Source organism: Plectropomus leopardus, chromosome 12, assembly GCF_026936395.1.
Source record: "Plectropomus leopardus strain MGB_pleo_1.0 chromosome 12, ASM2693639v1, whole genome shotgun sequence".
NCBI classification, from domain to species: domain Eukaryota; kingdom Metazoa; phylum Chordata; class Actinopteri; order Perciformes; family Serranidae; genus Plectropomus; species Plectropomus leopardus.
The window spans coordinates 10411694-10434000 of record NC_142187.1 but is presented as its reverse complement, the minus strand read 5'-3'; the positions used below and the strand labels follow the sequence as shown (position 1 = coordinate 10434000).

Below are 22307 nucleotides of genomic sequence, written 5' to 3'. Positions count from 1 at the left end.
AAGTAAAAGACTAACATTTTTAATTTCTTGCAATTTCAGGAACATTTCTTGCCAAGCTGCTCTCTGCCTTTTTTTCTATTTTAGAAAGAAATTGCACTTGCATGTGCTCAGGGTTCAAATGTTTACATACTTGTGAAACGCATCTGAAAGCGGCACAAAGAAATATCATGTCACTCCAAGTTTCACAGGGATTAACATTTTTAGTCTTTCTAGGGAATCTACTTAAATATGTGACCAGAGTAAATAATGTGACCCCGTGAACTCCTGGCTGTCAGTCAGGATGAGCCTCTCTCTCAAACCGCACCACAGGCGATGGATGAACCCGGCCGTAAGGAAGCATGATTGTCAGACGTTTGACACTGCCAAGTTCAAAGCCTGAAGTCAACTAGTGCGAGTAACTTCTGACTAACTGCACACGCAATCTAATCCTTTACTTCTAGTTAAGGCTGGGCAATATAATGATATTATATGGATACCGTGATATGAGACTAAATATAATAAGTGTTGTCTTTTCCTTGTTTTAAAGGCAAATTTTGCGATGGATTTGAGCTATCTAAATATTTTGTGTTTTATGTTTGTCACTATATCCACATTACTGATGATGGTTTTTAAAAAATTGATTGTGTAATTATTTTGTGTAAGCATCAAAAGTGAACTCTACAGTACCATCGCAATATCGATATTGAGGTATTTAGTCAAAAGTATCATAATATTTGATTCTCTCCAAATCGCCCAGCCTAAATTCTAGTTAACATATTGTTTTACTTAGCCTGTAGTACACAATCTACAGAAACATATCACTCCAGCAGTAGGTGCAAAAGGTGGACATGAAATATAAGGTTGCAGGCATAACTGACCTTATAGTAAAATATTGTTTGTAAAGGCTGTTTGCCAATTTCAGAGAGAGCAGTGTGTAAAAATGTCAATTAAAGCTGCATTGGTATATTTCATTTTACATTAAACTCTTTTTCTTAGTAGTGTCAGAGTCAGTGTTTAGCATTTCCCAAGCAAAGCATGTTGACCTAGACCTACTTATTTTCTGATGAGATTAACAGAAAAGATATGCAAGGCTTATGTAAACATATAGAGGCATTCACTGATCAAAGAGATGGTAAATAGTGCTATTAATGAAAGCTGAGACACTGATAAGGGCTGCTCTGGTACGCAAAAAAATCTTTTATCTGATCAGGAAGCACCTCCTCTGCCTTGAATAGAAACACAAAACCAGTTTTAATACAACTCCAAGGTTTTTAAACCATAAATCTGACAAATGATTTTCCAAAACAAGTGTATGATCAACAGCCTTTGCAGACAGCATCACGGTGCTAAATCCAACTCGTATTGCCTTTGTAATCAGCAATACAACAACACAATGAACATAATAGTATGTATGTTCATAAACTGACTAACTGAGCCACTGGTGTCCGGCAGGCTGTGAGCTGAGCACCGACAAAATCACTGTAACAAACTGCTGTAAAAGTATGGCCAAATTCTAACAGTAATGTACAGTGCCTGTTTTCAAAATACACTGAAACACCTACAATCTTGATATGTCTGGAGCCAATATTACATTGTACTCCCCACATTTTCAAGTAGAATAATTCTAATTATTAATTATTAATAAAAAAAGTTAAAATTTGCTACAGAGGAAATCCAATTTCAGTACAGGTAGGAGGAGCAGAGCGGCATACACTGTGTTTGTTTTCAAGAAAGTTCACGTTTTTGGGGTGACGAGAGAAAACATGGCAAATTCTCTAAATAAAAGTAAAACTGCACCAATATGGCAACATTTTTTATTTGAATTTGATGAAAGAGGTGTCTGAACTGGCTGCAGGTAACAGGGTGCATCGTAAGAGCTCAACTTGTGTATGTTCATGTTTAAAAGCTACTGTTGCTCACTTTGAAAGCACCACAATGGGAGGAAGAGAGGCTGATTCATGAAGTTAAATCAAGCAATTATCTTTACCATGACTCCTTTTTTAACCACAAAAAACAATATAAGTGTCAGCTGACTTGAGTGAGATCGCCAGGGTGCGCTAATTACAAGATAGGCTACTTTGTGACACAATGGCATTGTGTTCCACTTGGGATCCACTGCTGAGTCAAAACTATAAAATTTGGTATGCTGGTCTGGTCTGAATCGGTTAGAAAAATTTTACACCAGCCCAGTACTAACCCAGTCCTACACTGAACATTGCAAGCTGTACCTTCTTTGTCACATTGCACCGTATATATTTGCTTTTGCAAAAACACAAAACACTCCCTTGACCTACCACTCAGAAGTGCTAGCAAACAACAATTTGCAAATGTGCCGCTGAAGAAGGAAATACACCTTGATCACACGTTGCTGCCATCAACATCAACGAGAAGCCCTGCTCAAGCCCTGAGTCAACAGAGCATGGAGGAAAAAACACTAAAGTCTGTGTCTTGCTTCATCAGTGCTTTCACTTCGTTCATATCTAATAATCCAAGCATCACTCACCCTGTCTTTGTCGTCAGCCACATCGCACAGTACGTCATCTAGGTCGAGGATGCCGCCATCACCGTGCTCCAGTCGGTGGACCTGCAGCCAATAACTGGCATCCTGGAAAAAAACAGGAGAAAGAGACACATTTCAAACACTTTGCAGCCAAAACTGAGGTGAAAACAGAACACACTGTTATTTGGAGCCCTAATTAAATGGAAGCGCATCAAGGAGCACAGGACCTATATGACAATGACATTTGAATTTAAAGATAATCTATGAAAATAAAACCAATATTTTTAGATAAATGTGAAGTATGAAATGTGATGTAAATGCAGAGTTTGTAAAAACAGACTAATAGTCACGCACAGAACTGATTACAGGGTTGAAGAATGATTTGACAAGCAGTGCTGACAAGAAGAGAGTGAGGTATGAATAAAAGCTTAAATCCTATACGAGTCTGTCTGGGCAAACTTCAAACAGGCACTCAAGCATGACATTCATTTTGTCATTGTTGGCTCTTAAAGAGGGATGCTCACGAATCACTAGGGCCGGGGGGGAATCCCAGCCATGGCTAGCTACTGTATAATTGAGTCCAATTTCTTGTCAAATGATTTGACAGGAACAACACATGCAAAGGTCACAGCAGATTAGCAGAAGAGGAGCGATAAATCAAAAAAGTGTAGAGGGGGTGGAAATCAAAGCAGAACAAATGAAGAAAAACTGAAAAAGTCTAGGACAGAGGTGAGTGATACCTATAACTATTCATGCAAAATTCCGCTTAAAGTGTTTTACACACAGTGTTATGACAAACATTAAAAAATGAGGCAATAAAAGGTATAATATTCCTTTCATCACACTGAGCAGTCATAAACTGGGATTTCAAATGCTAGATAATTGTGGAAATTCACCTCGATGTCTTGACATGCAAAAACACACGTAGAAAAACATCAGATCTGACTGTACACTTTACTGCAGACAGAATGTGCAAAGTGATCATTAATGCAAGTGCACGACTGTAAAAATGTGTAAGTACAGAGATTGTGTAGGCATCATTTGACAAAGTTATGAGTCAAGGCGTGACTGCTTGGGGTTCAACCCGCGCACAGCAGCCCTGAGGGTGAGAGCCTGATTACCCACTTGTACAGTTTCCAGCCCACTGCAACACATAAAGCTCACTGCAAAGGGCACCAGACTCATTACAGTGGGATAATAACACATAAGTCGCAAAAGAAAGCCACCCCTCCCTCTCTCTCAGATCAAACGGTAAACCAAGACAGCACTAATAAAATATAAACCAAGTGTCTGTTACTGTGTTGCCCATTTCTCACCTAAAATGTTTTCAGAAACATATTCTAGTGCACCGTTTAGCTGTACTTTAAGATCATTCGTTAACAGCCCGCTGCCATAGTGTTTCAAACCATGGAAGAAAAGTAGTAGCCCAATTTCCAAATAAAAAAAGCACTGTTCAAGCTGATAGCATGACTCGTGATCTCAACTACGAGCAACACAAAAAGTCCCTCTTGACAAAACATGGGGACAACCTCAACCTATACAGAAAGATCCAACACTGAAATGACAAGTGGAGCAACGGAGACATGAAAGTGACAGGGTGTGAGTACAAAAGAGCAAAGAAAAAGTTGCATTCGTATTTTCTGTGTTGCTTCCTGTCAGCTACGTGCACAGACTGTCAGACTGCTGTGACAGATGTCATGGTCTGTGACAGCCTGTGTCACTCAGTATACACAGAGACGCTGTGGATTCCTGCTGATGGAGCTCAGTGTGAAAATCTGAATTTAGACACAAATAGAAACACACAGATCTCTTACCCCAAAGAAATGCCCCATCTTGGTAAAAACGGTTTGCAGTTTTGCAAAGTTTTTTTTGTTTGTTTGTTCATCAATGTTGTTCTGACCACAGAGGCTGATTCCTGTGTAATTTTCTATATTCATCATGTGACTGCGATGGAGGGGGCAAAAAGTCAATGGGAGTAAGCAGGATAGGAAGTGACTGTAAGTGTGAGCACACATTGTTCATGTTAAGCATGTGAAGTAAAAGTGATAGCTTGTAAGGATATTATTATCACAACCATTGTGCTGATATCTGTTAGCGCGTTAACAGTTATTCCCATTATGCGTTACCACTGACCCACTGATGTCACACTTACCCCATGTTTGGAGTTAGTTCAGTCAGTGTTTCCAACACATTCATTTATTTGTGGTGGTTTGCCACGATTGAAACATCTACCACCACAAAAAAACACTATAATTGTGGAGCCATCTATCAACATATCAATGAACCATCCTGCAAGTCACAAAAAAAGAAAAAAAGAGAGCTCTGCCTGAATTGCTTCAAATACCAGCAAAAACCTCAAAATTTGGAGAGGGGACACATGCATTTAAAAGGAAAAGTGAGAAAGTTTGCAAATGTCAGCTCATGTATATCATAAAAGTAGTACACACACACTCTTAACAAACGTGGACAAAGCATGCATATCTTCAGTTACTGTTCTTTTTAATTAGGCCTATACACTGATTCTTTATAATGTGCAGAAGAATATAGAAATAGACAAAAAAAACAACATTTATATTGTGACTTAAAGCTTTAGGTTAAAAAAAACAGCTGGCCTGAGAGCTCCTGAAAATCAGGGCTAAGCTGTAAAGTTCTTATCTGACACAGAAATGCAGGAAACAGCCAACGCTCAGTAGATCTGCATCAGTCAACAAAGCAATGCAAACAAATGACTGTAGGTCAGTGTGTGTGCGTGTGTGTGTGTGTGTGTGTGTGTGTGTGTGTGTGTCTGTGTGTGTGTGTGTGTCTGTGTGTGTGTGTGCGCGTGTCTGAGAGCTTGTTTTTAAGTTGTCTGTCTTCTTTTTTGCTTCCAAGTAGCTACTTGAAAGAAAAAGACTAGCATGTCTGTATAAGGTCTGTTAGGTGTTATTGATGCTATTAAGCTGAAACACATTTCAGTTGTTTTTTCTTTTCTTTTGGAGGAATTGAGACATCTCCTTAAAAACATTAAAAGTTAAAACAAGTCGTTTTTTTCACACAAACACACTGACAAAATCACATGACTCAGGATCTGACATTTAACACCAAATACTGAAATATCCATTTTAGAATGAGAATAAACAGACTAAATGTTGTTTTTTTATGCACTTGATTGAAAAATAACAATCTGCCCAAACCGAGTGGATAGAATATTTTCACACATGTGCAACAACAATGCAATCACTGACAAGCACGTAGGGCAGCTAATGCTTTTTGTATCAAATACTCTGAATTAATCCATTATTGATCATTGTATAAAATGTCTCAATGCAAATTTTCAAGTCCCCAGAGCCAAAATGGAAGTTGATTTCCGACAGTGCACGAAGAATAAAGTTTTGAGTCCTACAGTGAAGATTCAGGCTGAAGCCTCATAATGGGCTATCTCGACAATGTTTTGTAATCACTGTCCCCCACATCATCCTCTCTGACACCACACAAGAATCAGCTCTGATCAATCCGAACACGAACTGATAGACAGATCATCTTGCCACTAAAACTCAAAAAAAGTGCTGCTGGAGGGGAGAAAAAAATAGACTCCCACTTGTGCTGCATCACAGACCCACAAAAACCTCAGAAGTCAGAGAGGGGACACAAATCACAAAGGGACATCCAACTCCCATCCTTTCAATGTTTTAAATAAAAAATATTTTTTTTAAAAAGTACCCAAACATTGAGTGGATATAATGATAACTATTAGAGTTTCGATACAACTAGAACACATCGGACAAGGAATGCATCCATGCGCCCCGAAATATCTGAATGGAGCCTTACACACCATGCACACAAACAACAATAAGACACAAGGATATCAGACTGGAGACCTCAGGCTGTCCTAAGTTTAGATTTGAGTGATGTTGTCATAGTGTTGATATATGTGTCTGTGTGGGCTTATTCTGTGTGGCGGTTGGCGATATCGATTTCATATAGTGCGTTTCTGCTGGGACTGGGCAGGGCAGGCCACATCAAAGACTATGTTAAATGCTGTGTGTGTGTGTGTGTGTGTGTGTGTGTGTGTGTGTGTGTGTGTGTGTGTGTGTGTGTGTGTGTGTGTGTGTTATTGTGTCAATCTGTGGAGCCAAGTTCATCTAGTAAAAATAGCTCACAGCAAATGTCACAGTGCCAAACTTATGACAGCAGACCGGGTCACATAGTAAACAAGATTAAAGCATGCCAGAAACATAAACACACATACAAAGAGCCATAAGGTGTGTAGTATAACCACTTAAAAGGATGATATACAGCCCATCATTTGACTCAATTACCTTTATGTCTAATCTGATACTAAAAAAACTGGATGATATTCACTTCTTGAGATAATGTCCATTTTTTACCCTCGCCTGTTCCCTCTGGCTTTAACTGAGATTCCCGTGACACTAATCTGGCAGGCTTTTATCTAAAGATCGGCGTAGAAACGAAGGACAGATATAAAGTGAGATCAAAGGCTGCATCGCCTGCTGTGGCCCTTGTCATCTCAACAGACCTGGATGCAGGCCAAGGCAAAGACGACGGCTACGGGGAAACCCCAGCACTACATTACACACAGCTGAACAGTCCTGAGGTGCTCGCTGCTCTGCAATAGCAGCCGAGTCTTGGGCATTCAGTAATTTTGCAGATCCTACTATTTGAAGGTGAAAACCTTTCCATAGAAATAGCTTTAACTGATATTATTGATGACATTAGCTACCAATGCAAGGATCCCTCAAATACAGAGCTAGTGACAAAGATATACATAATAGTGATGCAAGATAGTCCACAGTGAACAATCAACTTTGTAAATTTAGTTAACACTACATCCAAACATAAGATCTTAATCTAAAATTTCAGCCATCCAGCGTATGGTACAGACTCGCTTGTGTGTAAATTTAAAATTAATTTTGCTAATACTATGAAACCATGACCTTTATTAAATGTTCCATCAAATGTGAATGCATGCAACACTTTCTGTTCCATGTTAAAAAAAGAGCATTCGAACAGTAACATTAACTGATTACTGTGAGAGCTGATGCAAAATGTTCTCAAAAGTTTATTCCCATGCATGCTGCACAAAACAATCTAACATTTTAAACACTTGAAAATCACTGTTCATGTTTCCTCCTGCCTCGCCATCTCCTCTTGCTTTACTTTTCATCTAACATCTAAAGTCTTTTTAGCCACACACAGTCTCACTCCTTCTCCCCCTCTTTGTCCTTATAAAACTTTAACAGAATGCTGTCCTACACTTGACACACATTAAGACTCATTTCGTATTCAAAAGCGCTGCATTGGTTCTCTCTGGGAATCCTTCGCCTATCTATCCAGTTCACTATAACCCTGCGGCGCTGCACTGAAGCGGGTTTACAGCAGATCAAAAACACGCGTCACATATAACTTAATATGCAAGTTTAGTGTGACACCGTTTTGTGCTCTCCAGAGTGCTTTGCATTGCTAAAAAATGCATATTGCCGCAGCCTCCTCCCTGCCTCTCTCTCAGTTTGGTTAGAAAGGATGGTGCAGAAAACACACAGAAGATCTGAAAGAATAATTGAGTGATTGTGGATTTAGGATTTAGAGCAGGGAGGGGTTTTATTCCACACCAAGGCCAGATGGGGACTGAGGGGAGCCACTTAAAGGCAATGAAATGGTGGAAGGCTGCTAAGATTGAGACAATGTGACACTTTTAATCACTTGAAGTGATTAAAAAGAACACAGTAAAGCTAACAAAATCTGCACCAACACATGCTTTATCCTCGCAGCAGGCAACACTAATGAACGATGGATTAACAACATACAGCAGGCTCATTTCTATTATATGCTCTCTCTGTGTGTGTGTAAATGGTTTTTGTAGTGCTCAGTTAAAATGGGAAATTTCATAAAGAAAACCCTGATGCGCTGTCAATTTAAAGGGTCAGTTCAACCAATTTACATTTACCATTTACCACAAATGCTGTCCAACAGTGGGTGTAGTTTTGGTTTGTGTTTTCAGATCTCTGCCCGAGACCTCCATCAAAATGGGTATGAGCGAACAGTTTTCACTATTTTCTATGCTCAGCAGAACAGGGGTGACTTAACTTTTTTTGAATGGGGGTTTAGGGATCAATGCTGCTCACATCATATGATTTATTCAAAAAACAAAACAAAACCATCAGCATACAAATGAGACAATCCCAACAGTTTCATCTTATTACACTGCTATCTAGCAGCTGGCGGTTTAAACACAACACAAAATGAACCACTGCCACAAGTTAAAGTTAAATTAAAAATCACTTCAGTGTTTTTAACAATTGATACAGTATCAATAAATTCTGTAATTTCCACCTTACTTTACTGTGGTCATATCTGCTATCTTGCAGGAAATGTCTGCTGCTGGGTATTTATCAGTTTGCTTGTTTACCTTATATTCATGAAAACACATTGGCTCTGGCTTCCTAGTTTCTGCTCGGTGCATGTCTACAAACTGCAATAGTTCTGCAAGTGTGAAGTAAATAGAAAGAATGCCAAGAGATCTTTGATTAACCAAAATTGTGTGATGGGCCACATGGAGTATATTTAACAACAAGCTGTGGGCTGTTAAAATCAGTCTAAGAGCAATGATTTGCCTTTTCATCAACCAATGCTGATTAACCAGAGGTGGAAAGTCCTTTCTTTGTACATCAAGTACTCAGTTATCAAGTCCCACATTAGATCCCAAGTCAAGTAAGTGATTTCAGTCAGAGTTATGTGACTAGAGTCACTCAGACATTAAAATAAATTCCTCAGAAAGATAAAAGAAAATGAACTGTAGAGGATCTTAGAGACCTGCTCCTGTAATTTAAAAAGTCCTGAAGGAAAACTGAAGTGCGATATGTAAGTAAAAAACACTGTTTGTACCTTTTAGGACGAAATCAAACTTTTAATGAATCTGCATTCATGTCAGCATAAGATTTAATGAGGTAATCTGGTTTTGACATCTGAAAAGGAGCTAAACGCACAACTGCTCTCTTTGAACGACTCAATGGAAGCTGGCACAGCTCAGGTGTGACTGTAAAAATATGAAGCTGCTGGAAAAAAAGCCTCTTTTGTAAGCGAACCCTCCCTGGATAAATAGAGGTTAACTACTACTTGTTTCCTCGAGGCCTTAAAAAGAGCCGTTGACTCAAAAACATGTGAAATATGTGAGTAATCAGGCTGTCACTTTTCCAAAAGGAGAATATCTGACTTCTGTAACAGACAAACATCTCTTTGCTCCACTTATCAGGCTAGACAAATCCCCTTTCAATCTCTTCTGATGTCGGATGTGTGCACAGGGCTACACCGCTGCAAGTGACCTCTATTGTGGGGTCACAGCAAGGTTGAGGTAAGAAACAAAAGACCCTTTCATTTCAGTATAAATGACACCAGTGAGAAGAGAGGTGGAAATTGAGAAATGCCATTCAAGTGCTAGGTGATGCGTGTACAACCACAGACACATTTCTGTACAAAGACAGATGCGTCAGTGTGCCAAAGAAACAAAGACCTGCAACCACTCTGTGAGTACATATTTATACACGTGTGTGAGCGTATGTACACTTTGTAGAATCTTGTAATACATTTTATGAGTTCTCAGTTTTACAGTCAACTTCAAACGACCACTTTCAAAATAATTTGAGAATTTACAAGTTCAAGACTGCTAATTAAAACTGATCAGATCCCCAAGAAATGTATCTCCAGCACTCAAAGCACTGTTTACAAACTGTATCAATTGATTATTGTTATTATTTAAGACCTCACACTTTGACTGATATATTGATCTTTTAAAGGTGCAATGTTGCATCTTTCTCAAAAAAGATTTCCACAGTCAAAATAGAAACTTTCAGTTACAATGGCAGAAACTTGCAAACATGAACAGAGAAATCCAGGAATGATACCTAAAAATTTGTATATGAGTTAGTTATTCGGCACCTCCAGTTCCCTTGGCTCAAAGTCAATGTTGTTTTGTTTTTTTTTAATTTATTTTTTTTAATAAGAAACCTTATGAAAGGTCTTTGGTTAAAACTAGCTTAAGAGACTTTCAGATTTTCTTCTACAATTAAAAACATGTCAGTGAATACTCCACTCATGAACTTCAAAGCTTTTATCATTTTGAAAAAGGCAGTTGCTTGTCTCTCTGACTCTCTCAGATATGAATTACAATTAATATATCAGGGTTTTACGAGATTTTGCTAAAAATAGAGTCCAGGTTTTCTGTCACACTTCATGTCCTCACCTGGGGTTTCTCTATTCCTTTAAATTTAACTTTTTCTCTGTCACAGAAGACTGACAAAGGTGAACTGCCTCATCAACTGATCATAAAGCATATTTCATTCAAACTCGAGAGAAACAAAATAAAACTCACCAAAACCATCCTGCTAGTAATCTAGTTAGGAAGTCCATTGTTCCAACAATCACTAGCTCTGGTTTGTTCGAAATAAATCCTTAAATCATCAGGTTAGATGTAAAAAGTATGCCATTATTGCCCAAAGTCCCTCTCTGCCTCTGCAGGCCAGCAGCTGTTTACAATCCTGTCACTTATCCCTCCACGACCCAGTGTTGCAGTGTCTTTCATCTCAGCCGCTTGTACTACCAGTAAAGCTCTGGTGGTGCGTGCTGTGCACTACATGAGTTCAATAGAAAGAGGAGCACCTGTATTTATGATGTTATTGATATTTCTAAATACCCTGGTCTACGGTGATACCATGACACCACCAATGTCTACAGGACACACCTCAAAAACTAGGGCAGCAGATGCTCCCTGATACCCCGGCATTAACCAGTGGCTGAACAGTGGTTTGGGTCGTCAGTGTCTTAACGCCTCAGGTCAGCTTTTGGCAATGTAAATTTGACTATGCACCAGAATCCTACTGATAAGTACCAAAATTGGTTAAGATACTGGGTGTTTGTGCTCAAAAACGAAAAATATGTTTTTAGCTTCTTTTTTTTTAATACCACTTAGGTATAAGTACTGTAAAAGGATAGCATATGAAACCAGCAAATCCAGTTATTCCAAAGATCTAGAGTTAAATCTTTCTCTCTTCTGCCCATCTCTTCATACTGCATTCTCATCTATTACGACATGCTCCACTGCAACCACTTAAGCTGTTATTGGGTTATTGCTCTAAGGCCCTACATTTCTATCATGCAATCTATCCATGTTTCACCCATGTGTCCTTCCATTCAACCATTCAACTCCACTAATCTTGCGGCTGTTGTTTAAAAAAAAGAAACAAAAAAAACAGACGCGCGGGGCGGGGGGTGTAAACCAAGACAGAAACCAGAGAAAAATGCTGGCAAAAGCAAGCACCTCAATGGCATCGAGCCCCACACAGAACAATGTCGCCATTCAGAGAAAGACGTGTATCTGATCAAAACAGGCAACCGCTTGACAGTTTAACATACTGCGCTCTAAAAATAGAGCAGACATTAAAACTGAGGCAGGTACAATTAATCAGCACGTTAAGGTTCAAATGGAACAAACAAGAGAGTCTTTACTTCGGCCTCAGCATGAGAGAGAACCAGTTTGCATTTAGTGGTGGGAACAGAGAGATCCTCGTCATATAAATTACTCATCTGATTAACAGCATCAAAGCAGAATAATCCAAACAAAAAGGCAACCTGTGAAAAATGCAAAAGAACAGGCTGATCTCACATGTGATGCAAAGGGACAAAAGCAGAAGATTTTGGCCCAAAGCCTGATTAACATAATAAATAATGAACACATAGCAGTCTCATGTCTTTAATTTCTACCTCCTGTGCAGTGAAACCCAAGGCGGACTGAGAGGAAGAGAGGATGGAGAGTTGGATAGAGAAGGTCCGCAGGGCTGGGAAGTAAGGAGGACAATGCGGTTCAAAGGAGAGAGAGCGAGAGAGATTTAGGAGCCTGCAGCTTTGCTTCCAAACAAACTGAGTCATCCGGATATTTCATTAAGCAGATAGTCTCTTGTCTACTGTTGTTCTATACAGAAAACTGGATTCCATCAGTCACTTGGGTTATTTTTTTGAGCTTCACATTGGCTGCTGGTGAAGATCAAACTTTTTAAAATATTTTATTAATATTTTTATTCATATTTATTTATTATTAACATATCAGTCTCTTTAAAATAAGTTCTACAAATGTGTATGCAAGTTTGCACACACATTTGCAGGGTTTCCTACACGTTCATTTATTCATCTGCCGCCGCTTATTGATCATATATTTCTAGAGCCAGACTGTTCAGGAGCGCTCTTGGAATACATATTGTGTTTGGTAATTGATTGCACCACTCTGTCGGAGTGCAGAGTGTATTGTTGGCAGATGTAGCAGCAGAACACCAGAAACAGCGAAAGCGAAACTTAAACTTTAATTGCACTGAGTCTAAAAGTTAGCTTTCAAACGTCTCTGCAGCAGCTGCACTTCCCATCCAACCATCTGATCAGCTCTGACCGAATCAACAGATCAATTATTCACTTTGCAACTCAAACTCCTAAAGCTGCTGCTGAGGGAAAAAAAGATGTCATGTCGAGTTCTGCCTGTGCTGAACCCGAAACATTGTATAAATTTAGAGAGGGCACACGGTCTGACATCCTCATATACGAGTAACAACGCACATCTCACCATGAAACTACTGCCACACAGATTCTAATTCCATGGGACAAAACGCATTTGTAAACACGGGAGAAATCAGATACTTGCTATTTTTTTCAAATGCTTTCTATATAATCTTCACAGATTTTTGTATGTTTTCCTACTTTTTCAATATGACATGAAACCATCAGCTGCCCGCAGGTAGAAAAGACACATTCAAATTTCTAAAACACAGCAGATGGTTTTGCAAAATGAAAAGTCAGAATTTAGTGTGTGATTTGCAGTAAATGGGCTAAAAGTGAATAGAATAAACATCCACCAGGCCATATTCTGTATGTGTCATGCAATGACATATTCACATACATTTACCAATTCATTTGGCCCCTGCCACAGCTATAAGCTGCTTAAACAGGAAAGCAGAGTAGAAGCATTTAGGATCAACAGTGGAACACACTGTCTTTTACTGCATTGCCACGGTGACCTTCACACAGGTCGAATGTTAACTGGCTGACATTGACAATCAGCGGGGTCAGAAGAGAGGCTGGGAGGTTTCTTATCAAACACCGGTTTAAAAAAAGATAAGAGCAAAGAGGGCTGACAGAAAATCTGAACTCCGACCTCCTACTAGAAAAAGTACTTTGGAACACCCACTGAATTCAGAGAAAACCCATGTACCCTGACTTCAGCTGTCTGTCGACACGCAACAGTGGCAGCATTCATCAAGGCCACGGAGTCGCACATTGTAAATGGTAAGAAATCAACCAAAAGGCAACGTTAAGTATATCTGCATGTATTTAATTAAAATAATACATCTACTCTCATATAGTAAAACCTGTTCTCATGTAAACTGTTTGTACAAAAGTTAATCTGGAAAGTGGTGAAAAATGTAAAGTAAAAACTAAAAAAAAACCTAAAAAAGAAACTGCGATAACCTTAGGTAATTCACAGTGTTTCCTGACTTTTGCTGCCAGAGAAACACCAGTTCTTTTAGATGACTAAAATACGCTTTGCCGCTGACTTCTACCATGTCAGACTCCAGCCTGCTTTTCCAAACTGAGATCTACTATATGTGACGATTGATAAACCTCCTACAACAGTTATAAATGTCACATGTTGCTCGTCTCATTGGAGCACCAGGTGAGAGTTTTACCGCATCAGGACAATTCAGACTGACAGGCATGCTGTCAGGCAACTGTATTAAATTGTTTTAACTAATTGTTCTGTCAAACAGTCTGTATGTTGTGGTCATTATACTGCCAAACATAATAATCCCTGCATGCTTAGTGTTCAACTCATAGGAATGGCAGAGATTTTAACAGTATTTGGCAAAAAACCTGTGTAAAATAAGCCAACTGTTGGTCAAAAGCTTCACAGTGACAGGGAACTGGGCATTAGAGAGACTGAATCAGACTTTTTAGAAAACAGACATGAATTCAAGAGGACAATGTTTTGCTTTTGAACATAGTTTTATAGACAATTTATTCTTTAGTGTAAAGAAATTCCTTTGGCCTTGTCAGAACAGGAAATAGCACCTTATGTTGCATATGCTATTGAGAGCCAATGCAAAAAAAAAAAAATCCAGCCTTAATAATGCAAAATGACCAAAGCTAACTTTAACTCAGTCTCCCAGTTGACGTCGGAAATCACTGTTGAGTTTGGTCTCTATTAAAGAGTCAATCTCAGAGAAAATGTGGAGGTAAATTAAAGACACACGTTAAAATGGTGTCTACAGTTACACCAGCTCTCTGCAAATGTTCGCCGCTGGCCAGACTGCTCTTGATCCTTCAACGAGAGGGATAGAAATCAAGTCCCAGTGGGGGGAAAAAAAAAACGATCCAGAAACTCTTAAGACGGCTTTTCAAAAAGGCAAAGCTGAGAACTAAACCTGGCAACTGTTCACATGTGCCAGAGGCGATAAAAAGAGGCCATAAATGAATCCAGCAGAACAAAAACTTGGAACTAAAGAGTAGAGAAATTGATTCAATGCATGATTAGCCAAGAAGCCCCCAACACCTCCACTTCCTAACCTGTTATTATTAGACAATTTCATTCAATTAAGGTTTTTTATTTTCAGGTTTGGCTGAAAAAAAAAAAAAACATGTTCCTGAATGACTAGAGTGGAAGCAGGACAGCTGAGAGAGAAAGAAATGTCTTCTTACAAGAATACTGACAGATGGACATATCTAAGAAAGGACTTGAGAAAAGATGACTTTTTTTTCTTTCTTGATACCAATGTGAGGGAAAACCACAAGAAGTGGGAGGTATAGAGAAGCATACAGATAAAGAGATGAAGACAAAGAGAAAGCCTACAATGCGGCAACAACAGAAACAAGATAGAATCAGAGGCGACTGGTTCAGGTGCATCGGAAACGACGGATCTGGACTACAAAAGAAACACTATCCTCTGAGCACTGCCTTCAGCAGAGCGGACAAGAGTGACATGAGGAAACTTCAGTAGTATCAATTAGGCATGTTTGTAACACTCTATTGATTCGCTGAAGGTGAAACGAGTTGTCTTTTTCATCATCTAACTGCAAAGGTACGACAAAAAACAGACGCAGGAATGTTACTATAATCCACTGAAAGTTATCCTATAGCTTTTTGTTTAATGTTTGCAAAAGAAAATCAGTGGCTACATGCACACTTATATTCCATTATTTTTCAGAAAAATTACAACATTCTGAATGTTAACAACTTAGTAGGAATATTGTCTTTTTTGGAGTGAAGGATATTTCATGCATGTAAACTGACTCAGTGCCAGTATAAGCAGTCTCTCCCTCTCTCCAGCATGAAGGAAAATTTAATTTACAGTTTTCAATAAACAAGATCACCCCAAAGATGTGGTGCACCTGCAAAATGTCACTTTCTAGACAGTTTCTTTGTTTTTATCTGGAGCAGCTCTGTCCACATCAGTCCTCTCTGCCTGCTGTCATAGATTAAAACTGCTGTTTATTTTAGTGGGGAGCTTTGCTGATTCACTCTCAGCTCTGTGTTGTTCCGGTGTTGAAGCTGCACAACTGGGCATTTTGACAACTGGCCATGAAAGGACCAGAAACGGATCAGCTTTACAATGTCAGAACATTAAAAAAAAAAAGAAAAAAGATCCCAATCCTCAAACTAAACACAAAACAATTAGCAATGATACATAACTTTCTATAGAGAATAAAAGAGGATGCAACACTAACTGTTGTCGACAGAGCACCAATGGCAACGTTTAAACATACCTGTGCCTGGCTGACTTGATAAGACTCCACTTTGACTCTCCTCTTGAAAGCACAGTGGTGTTTCCACATCCCATCCGTACCTTAAACTACACACACTCCACTGATCCTCCTCTCCTGTAGCAGTGAGCTAACCCAGTGAGCAATGCTGCAAACAACCTGTGTGCACAGATAACTGTGTGTGTGTGTCTGTGTGTGTGTGTGTGACATTTTATGCATGTGTTCTTTTGTGTACATGTGTGTAACTGCAGTCCAGCTCTTGAATATGACCTGAAAAGGGACACACACTGCAACACAATAACCTGTTCTCTTACATCAGAGACAGTGTGTATCAGGTTGCCGCGGTGTCGCTGGTTATTGATACTCTTGCAGAGCGAAAAAAAACCTGTACAGGGTGAACGGTGCAAGAAATTGAGTTGATACTTGAGCTCCAGCAGCAGTGCTCCATTTGCATTTATATGTCGTGTTTTGACAGCTGTATCAGGTTGTGAATCATCTTTTCATGCAGCATAAATCTCACTATAGACAGGATAGTAATCTTGGCTCAGTGTAAAGGAAATAGTATTCTGATCACTCTTAAACACCAAACACTAATCTCAATTACTTCCCTTCAAGCAGAGCTCTGCGGTGGGTCCACATTTCAGATTTTGCAGTTTACAGGTTTTACTAGTCCTTGGTCACCGAAATAAATTCTGTCACTCAGATTAAAATAAACTACCCACATTTCCAAAAACACATGGTTTAAAATCAGTGGAAGTGTTCGCAAGAGAATGTCAGATGATGAGGGCAGATTAAGGAGAAACAAGTGCGTCAGACAGGTGCAGGAGATTTTACCAGCAGCTGGATCAGATCAGATGAACAACCTGAGCCATCGCACTCAAAAGGGTCGGCAGCTGACACGCCTTCACGGTCATCGCATCAGACGATTGTCTCTAAGCTTTCTATGACTTCATACTCAGGCCCTTCGTCCTTTTTTTGTAACTCACGTTTGAACGTGCAAACCACCAATACTGTATTGTTTATGTAGTGCAGGGGAGGGGTTATGTTAAGGTTAGCTGCACTGTGTCATTGAGCCATGACTTAAGGCCTGTCCAAAACATCCTGAACACAAAAATCAAACTGTTCAGCAGACTACAAGCCGTGTCCTCCAAAGTGTTTTTGTTCCTGACACAAGCATATTTTTTGCAATGGAAGCGCCGCTTATTCACGCTACCTCAAAAACACCAGCAGCTTGAAGCGGCGTTTAGAGTGACTTTTGCACCAAATGCTGCCCTTTGGGTGTTTTTTTTTTTCTTTCAAGTTAAAAAATGTGCACCTTTGGCTAAAACCCTGCACTCTGCACTGTCACATTCTACCCAGTCTTTCAATCACAGTGGAGAAGGGATAAATGCCGCAAAAACACAAATTATCACATCTTACATGTGCACCTACTGAGCAACAACAATGGAGGAGAAATATGTCAATATACAGAAAACATAATTGTGTTTCCCCTCATGAACCCACACACACCAGCAGGTCCATCTTCTCTCCCGGCATGCTATAGCCTTGCCTTGCGCTAACATGTTCTTCTGTGAATATCTCAAAACAAAGCAACCAGATGCAACCAAAGGGCCTCAGCTGAAAAAAACCGCTGCGCCTCCAATGTGCCCTCACAGGTCCTTGAGCTGGGAAAAAAAACACTTTGGTGGATACACGTGGCTACAGTTCAGTTCCCTCTCTTTTCTGATTTTCAGCAATTATTTTTCAACATGTACAATATATTCAGACACAATTGTCTGATTTTACCAGACATTAAAACATTGGACGACAAATTCTGCACCATCAGCCAATGATTTTCATGGCAATTCACTTAAATTTTCTGTAACTGAACCCAAGCTGTTTAAATGCAATCAGACCCATCTATCTTCAAATTCATACAGGGGCAAATAAGCACAATTTGTTGATTATATTTGACTGCAGTCAGAAACAACTCAATCAGGATCGTATTACAAAACACTGTCACTTGAGATACTTCTGATGGCACAATGATTGACTGCTATCAGGAAACAATCTCTTACTCTTATCTGTTTTCCGGGGAATGTGACAGAAGGATATCCTGTCTATCAGAGGTGGAAGTCTTACAGACAAAACATCAAGCTGCTTTAAAGAACCGGTTCAACCAAAGTCAATTCCTTCTCCTTTCCAGAACAACCTGTTTTATGAATGGATTCCTTATTAAAATTGCCCCCAAAAACTCACATCGAATTCCAAGGACACATGCTTGAAAGCCTCTAGGACAGTGGTTGTTACTAAACATTTTTCCCCTTGAAATATTTTTCTAGATCAATTAACTTCTTGCAATTTGTGGAACATTTCTTAGCAAGTTGCTTATTGCCTTTTTTTCAATGTTTTTGAAAGAAAACGCAACAATTTGTTCAGGGGTTTAAACATTTGTGAAAGATGTCTGTCACTCCAGCTCTCAAAGATTTAATATTAAATGTGGATGCCTCACTATGCCCAATTGTGTGTCTGTTGGGAGCTAAAGCGAATGGACTGAACTCTGCAGAAACACAACACGCAATCAGACTGGTATTCCTGACTGTTAGAAGGAACAATATGTAAGGAAAAGTTGTTTGAATTACTGTCTGTTGTTACAGAACTGATAATGACGATACATAAATTTTAACACACACACACACACACACACATATATATATATATATATATATATATAGAGAGAGAGAGAGAGAGAGAGAGAGAGAGAGAGAGAGATTTTTTTTAATATACAGCACTTTGGTCAACTCTGTTGACGTCAAAAAATTCAGTTAAACATCAAAACATTCAGTTAAACGTAAACAGTAAAAGTGTATTTGATTCAGAAAACCCACAGTTTTTAGGTCTACTAGTATTTGTTTACAAGGCAGACCTGCCACATCCAATACAGCAGACATGCTGGCGTATCATAGCAACGGGCCAACACAGTCAACTATGGGCTGACCCCTGTGGATTTGTGGGTAGGGCTTAACAATGGAATGTCCTGCTTCATGACACATCATAGCAGAATTTGATGATGCAACAGTGTTGTCATCATGGAATGCAATGATGTCATCAAGCATTAGTTTCATATGAAGCTTCTTTAATCTCTTCCAGTTGACAAATTTACATTGCAGCGGTCAGACCTACATATCAACAATCAAACAATCCAAAACAGAATCACTAATTTGATTAGCTAAAGATGGAGGCAACAAAGGCAGGATTACAATCTCTCTCTACAGCAAGTAAAAAACAGCTTCTCTGTGTGATTAGAGAACTCTCAAATCAAATGGAGATGGTGAGGGACAGAAATATATCACTTAATGAACAAATTAGGTCATATGAGAAAGAGCTGGAGGAACTGAGGGTGCCCCCACCTGAGATTAAACAAGAACCCTCTAAAACCAGGGAGAGGGAAGATAGAGAAAATGAATTAGAAGAGCAATTGAAACAGGTGACCAAAGAAAGAGATTCCCTGCTACCATACAAAGCAGAATACTTTCTGTTAAGAAAGACAAACAAGTCCCTTAAAGTGGCTCTGAGCAAGCAGGAGAAACAGCTGGCAGGGAAAATCCATGTGCTCGAACTGGAGGTGGAGAAACTTAATGGTAAGACGAATCAAATTCAGGAGGAAAAATGCAAAATTCAAGAGGACAAGGTCAAACTGCGGGAGGAGAAAATCAGACTTCTGGAGGAGAACAACAAACTTCAGAAGGAGAAAGCTGAAACCCACAGACGGGAACTTGTCGAAAAAACAAAAGTGCTTCTCATGGAAAAGAGTTATTCTGCCCTTGAAATAGAACTAGAACGGGCACTCACAGAACTGGACATAAAGCGTCCACCAACCTTATGGAATGAAGTGCCCCATGACATGTACGTCATGCACGAGAAATATGTAGAGTTACAAGACAAACTGTTAATCCAGAGTAAACAACTGATGAGGAAGGATCACATAATTCATGAAAAGGAGAAGCAGGTTGAGGAGCTGAGGCACAGTGTTTCAAGGCTGCCACCTCCAGAGAAATTAGAGTTGATCCAAAAGTGCCAATGGGTGATCATAGAGCAAAGTAAAAAGATAAAGACCTTAACAGCAGAGGCTAACATGTTGCAAGTGAAAGCTGAGGAATATAAAAGCGAAAATAAGAAAATAGTTGTAAAAGTAGGTGACATCAAAAAATTGTACCTGAGAGAGAAAAAGCAGAGCTCAGATTTGAGGGAGGCCTTGAGAAAGAGTGAAACAAAGCAGGTGCCTGAAGACAAATCAGCTGCCGTCCAAGTCCCACCCAGCTCCAATGAGCTGGACAAACAGTCCAGAGACAAGCAGGGCAATGTCAAGTTGCAAACCCTTGAAATAACTGCTGCCTGCCTCCCACCCATCTCCAAAAAGCCACAGCTGGAGCCTGGCATTAAATCAGTTCGCACCCAGACATTGACCATCCCAAAAAAGGTCAAACTTGAGTGTGAACAGCAATCAGACTCACTCATAATCAAAACAATCCCTGATAACTTCAAAAGCAAATCCAGTTATTCCCCCCTCCCACCCATCTCCAAAAAGCCTCTCCAGGTGCAGGGCACAGCATGTCAGAGAAAAATCTCCATGACTGAAACAGACCGAGCACGCACTCCAAAAGCACACCAAAACACCTAAACAACATAAGGTGCGTTATGAACACAACACCTGCACTCACAGAGCTATTAGCTTATTTATCGTAGAAAAAATGGGCTACAAAAGCTGTCATAGGCGTGAAGCTGATGACGGCTGATGAGGGCATAACTGGCTACAAAAGCTGTCATAGGCGTGAAGCTGATGACGGCTGATGAGGGCATAGCTGGCTACAAAAGCTGTCATCAGCGTGATGTTGATGGTGGCTTTTTGGCTGAAACGTGTCCATTTGTGTTCATTTTGCCCACATTAGAACTACATTTATCTGTGAGTGCCAGTGTCCTGTTTATGTTTGAAACAAACTGTGGCTGCCCAACTCACATGGCACCCGACCCCTATGGCCCCTGCTACGGGTGGTGAGTCCATGGGCAGGAGGTCCCATGTGTAAAGGCCCAGCCACCAGGCACTCGCCATCGAGCCCCACCCCAGGCCCGGGGGGGGGGACCGCGTCCGGGCGATACGGGCTGTCCGTGCCCTGTATGACCGGTGCCACAGCTTGGTCCACATTGCCGGCAGTAAGTCGAACTCATTTCCGGAGAGGGTTGGACTCGGCCAGGGCTGCCCTTTGTCACCGATTCTGTTCATAACTTTTATGGACAGAATTTCTCGGCGCAGCCAGGGTGTTGAGGGGGTCCGGTTTGGTGACCTCAGGATTGGGTCTCTGCTCTTTGCAGATGATGTGGTCCTGTTGGCTTCATCAGACCCTGACCTTTAGCCCTCATTGGATCTGTTCGCAGCCGAGTGTGAAGCGGCCGGGATGAGAATCAGCACCTCCAAATCCGAGGCCATGGTTCTCAGCCGGAAAAGGGTGGAGTGCCCCCTCCGGTTCAGGGACGAAGTCCTGCCCCAAGTGGAGGAGTTTAAGTACCTCGAGGTCTTGTTCACGAGTGAGGGAAGGATGGAGCGTGAGATCGACAGGTGGATCGGTGCAATATCTGCAGTAATGCGGACTCTGCACTGATTTTTTGTGGTGAAGAGGGAGCTGAGCCGAAAGGCAAAGCTCTCAATTTACCGGTCGATCTTCGTTCCTACCCTCACCTATGGTCACAAGCTTTGGGCAGTGACCGAAAGAACAAGATCGCAGGTACAAGCGGCTGAAATGAGTTTCTTCCGTAGGGTGGCTGGGCTCTCCCTTAGAGATAGGGTAAGAAGCTTGGTCATCCGGGAGAAGCTCGGAGTAGAGCCGCTACTCCTCTGCATTGGGAAGAGCCAGATGAGGTGGCTCGGGCATCTAATTAGGATGCCTCCAGGACGCCTCCCTGGTGAGGTGTTCAGGGCACGTCCCACCGGTAGGAGGCCCCGGGGAAGACCCAGGACACGCTGGAGAGACTATGTCTCGCAGCTGGCCTGGGAACGCCTCAA

The 22307-nt window shown here is 40.5% G+C and overlaps 1 protein-coding gene across 16 annotated transcripts in view; it reads right to left on the bottom strand.

The window, feature by feature from the left end:
* The window catches only part of LOC121951641 (partitioning defective 3 homolog), a 315087-nt gene that overhangs the window by 258869 nt on the left and 33911 nt on the right, over positions 1-22307 (bottom strand). For all 16 annotated transcript variants that reach the window (XM_042498044.2, XM_042498056.2, XM_042498052.2 and 13 more), the window contains exon 2: positions 2483-2584. In XM_042498044.2, coding sequence (XP_042353978.1) covers positions 2483-2584 — 102 coding nt within the window. The remainder of the gene's footprint in view (positions 1-2482; positions 2585-22307) is intronic.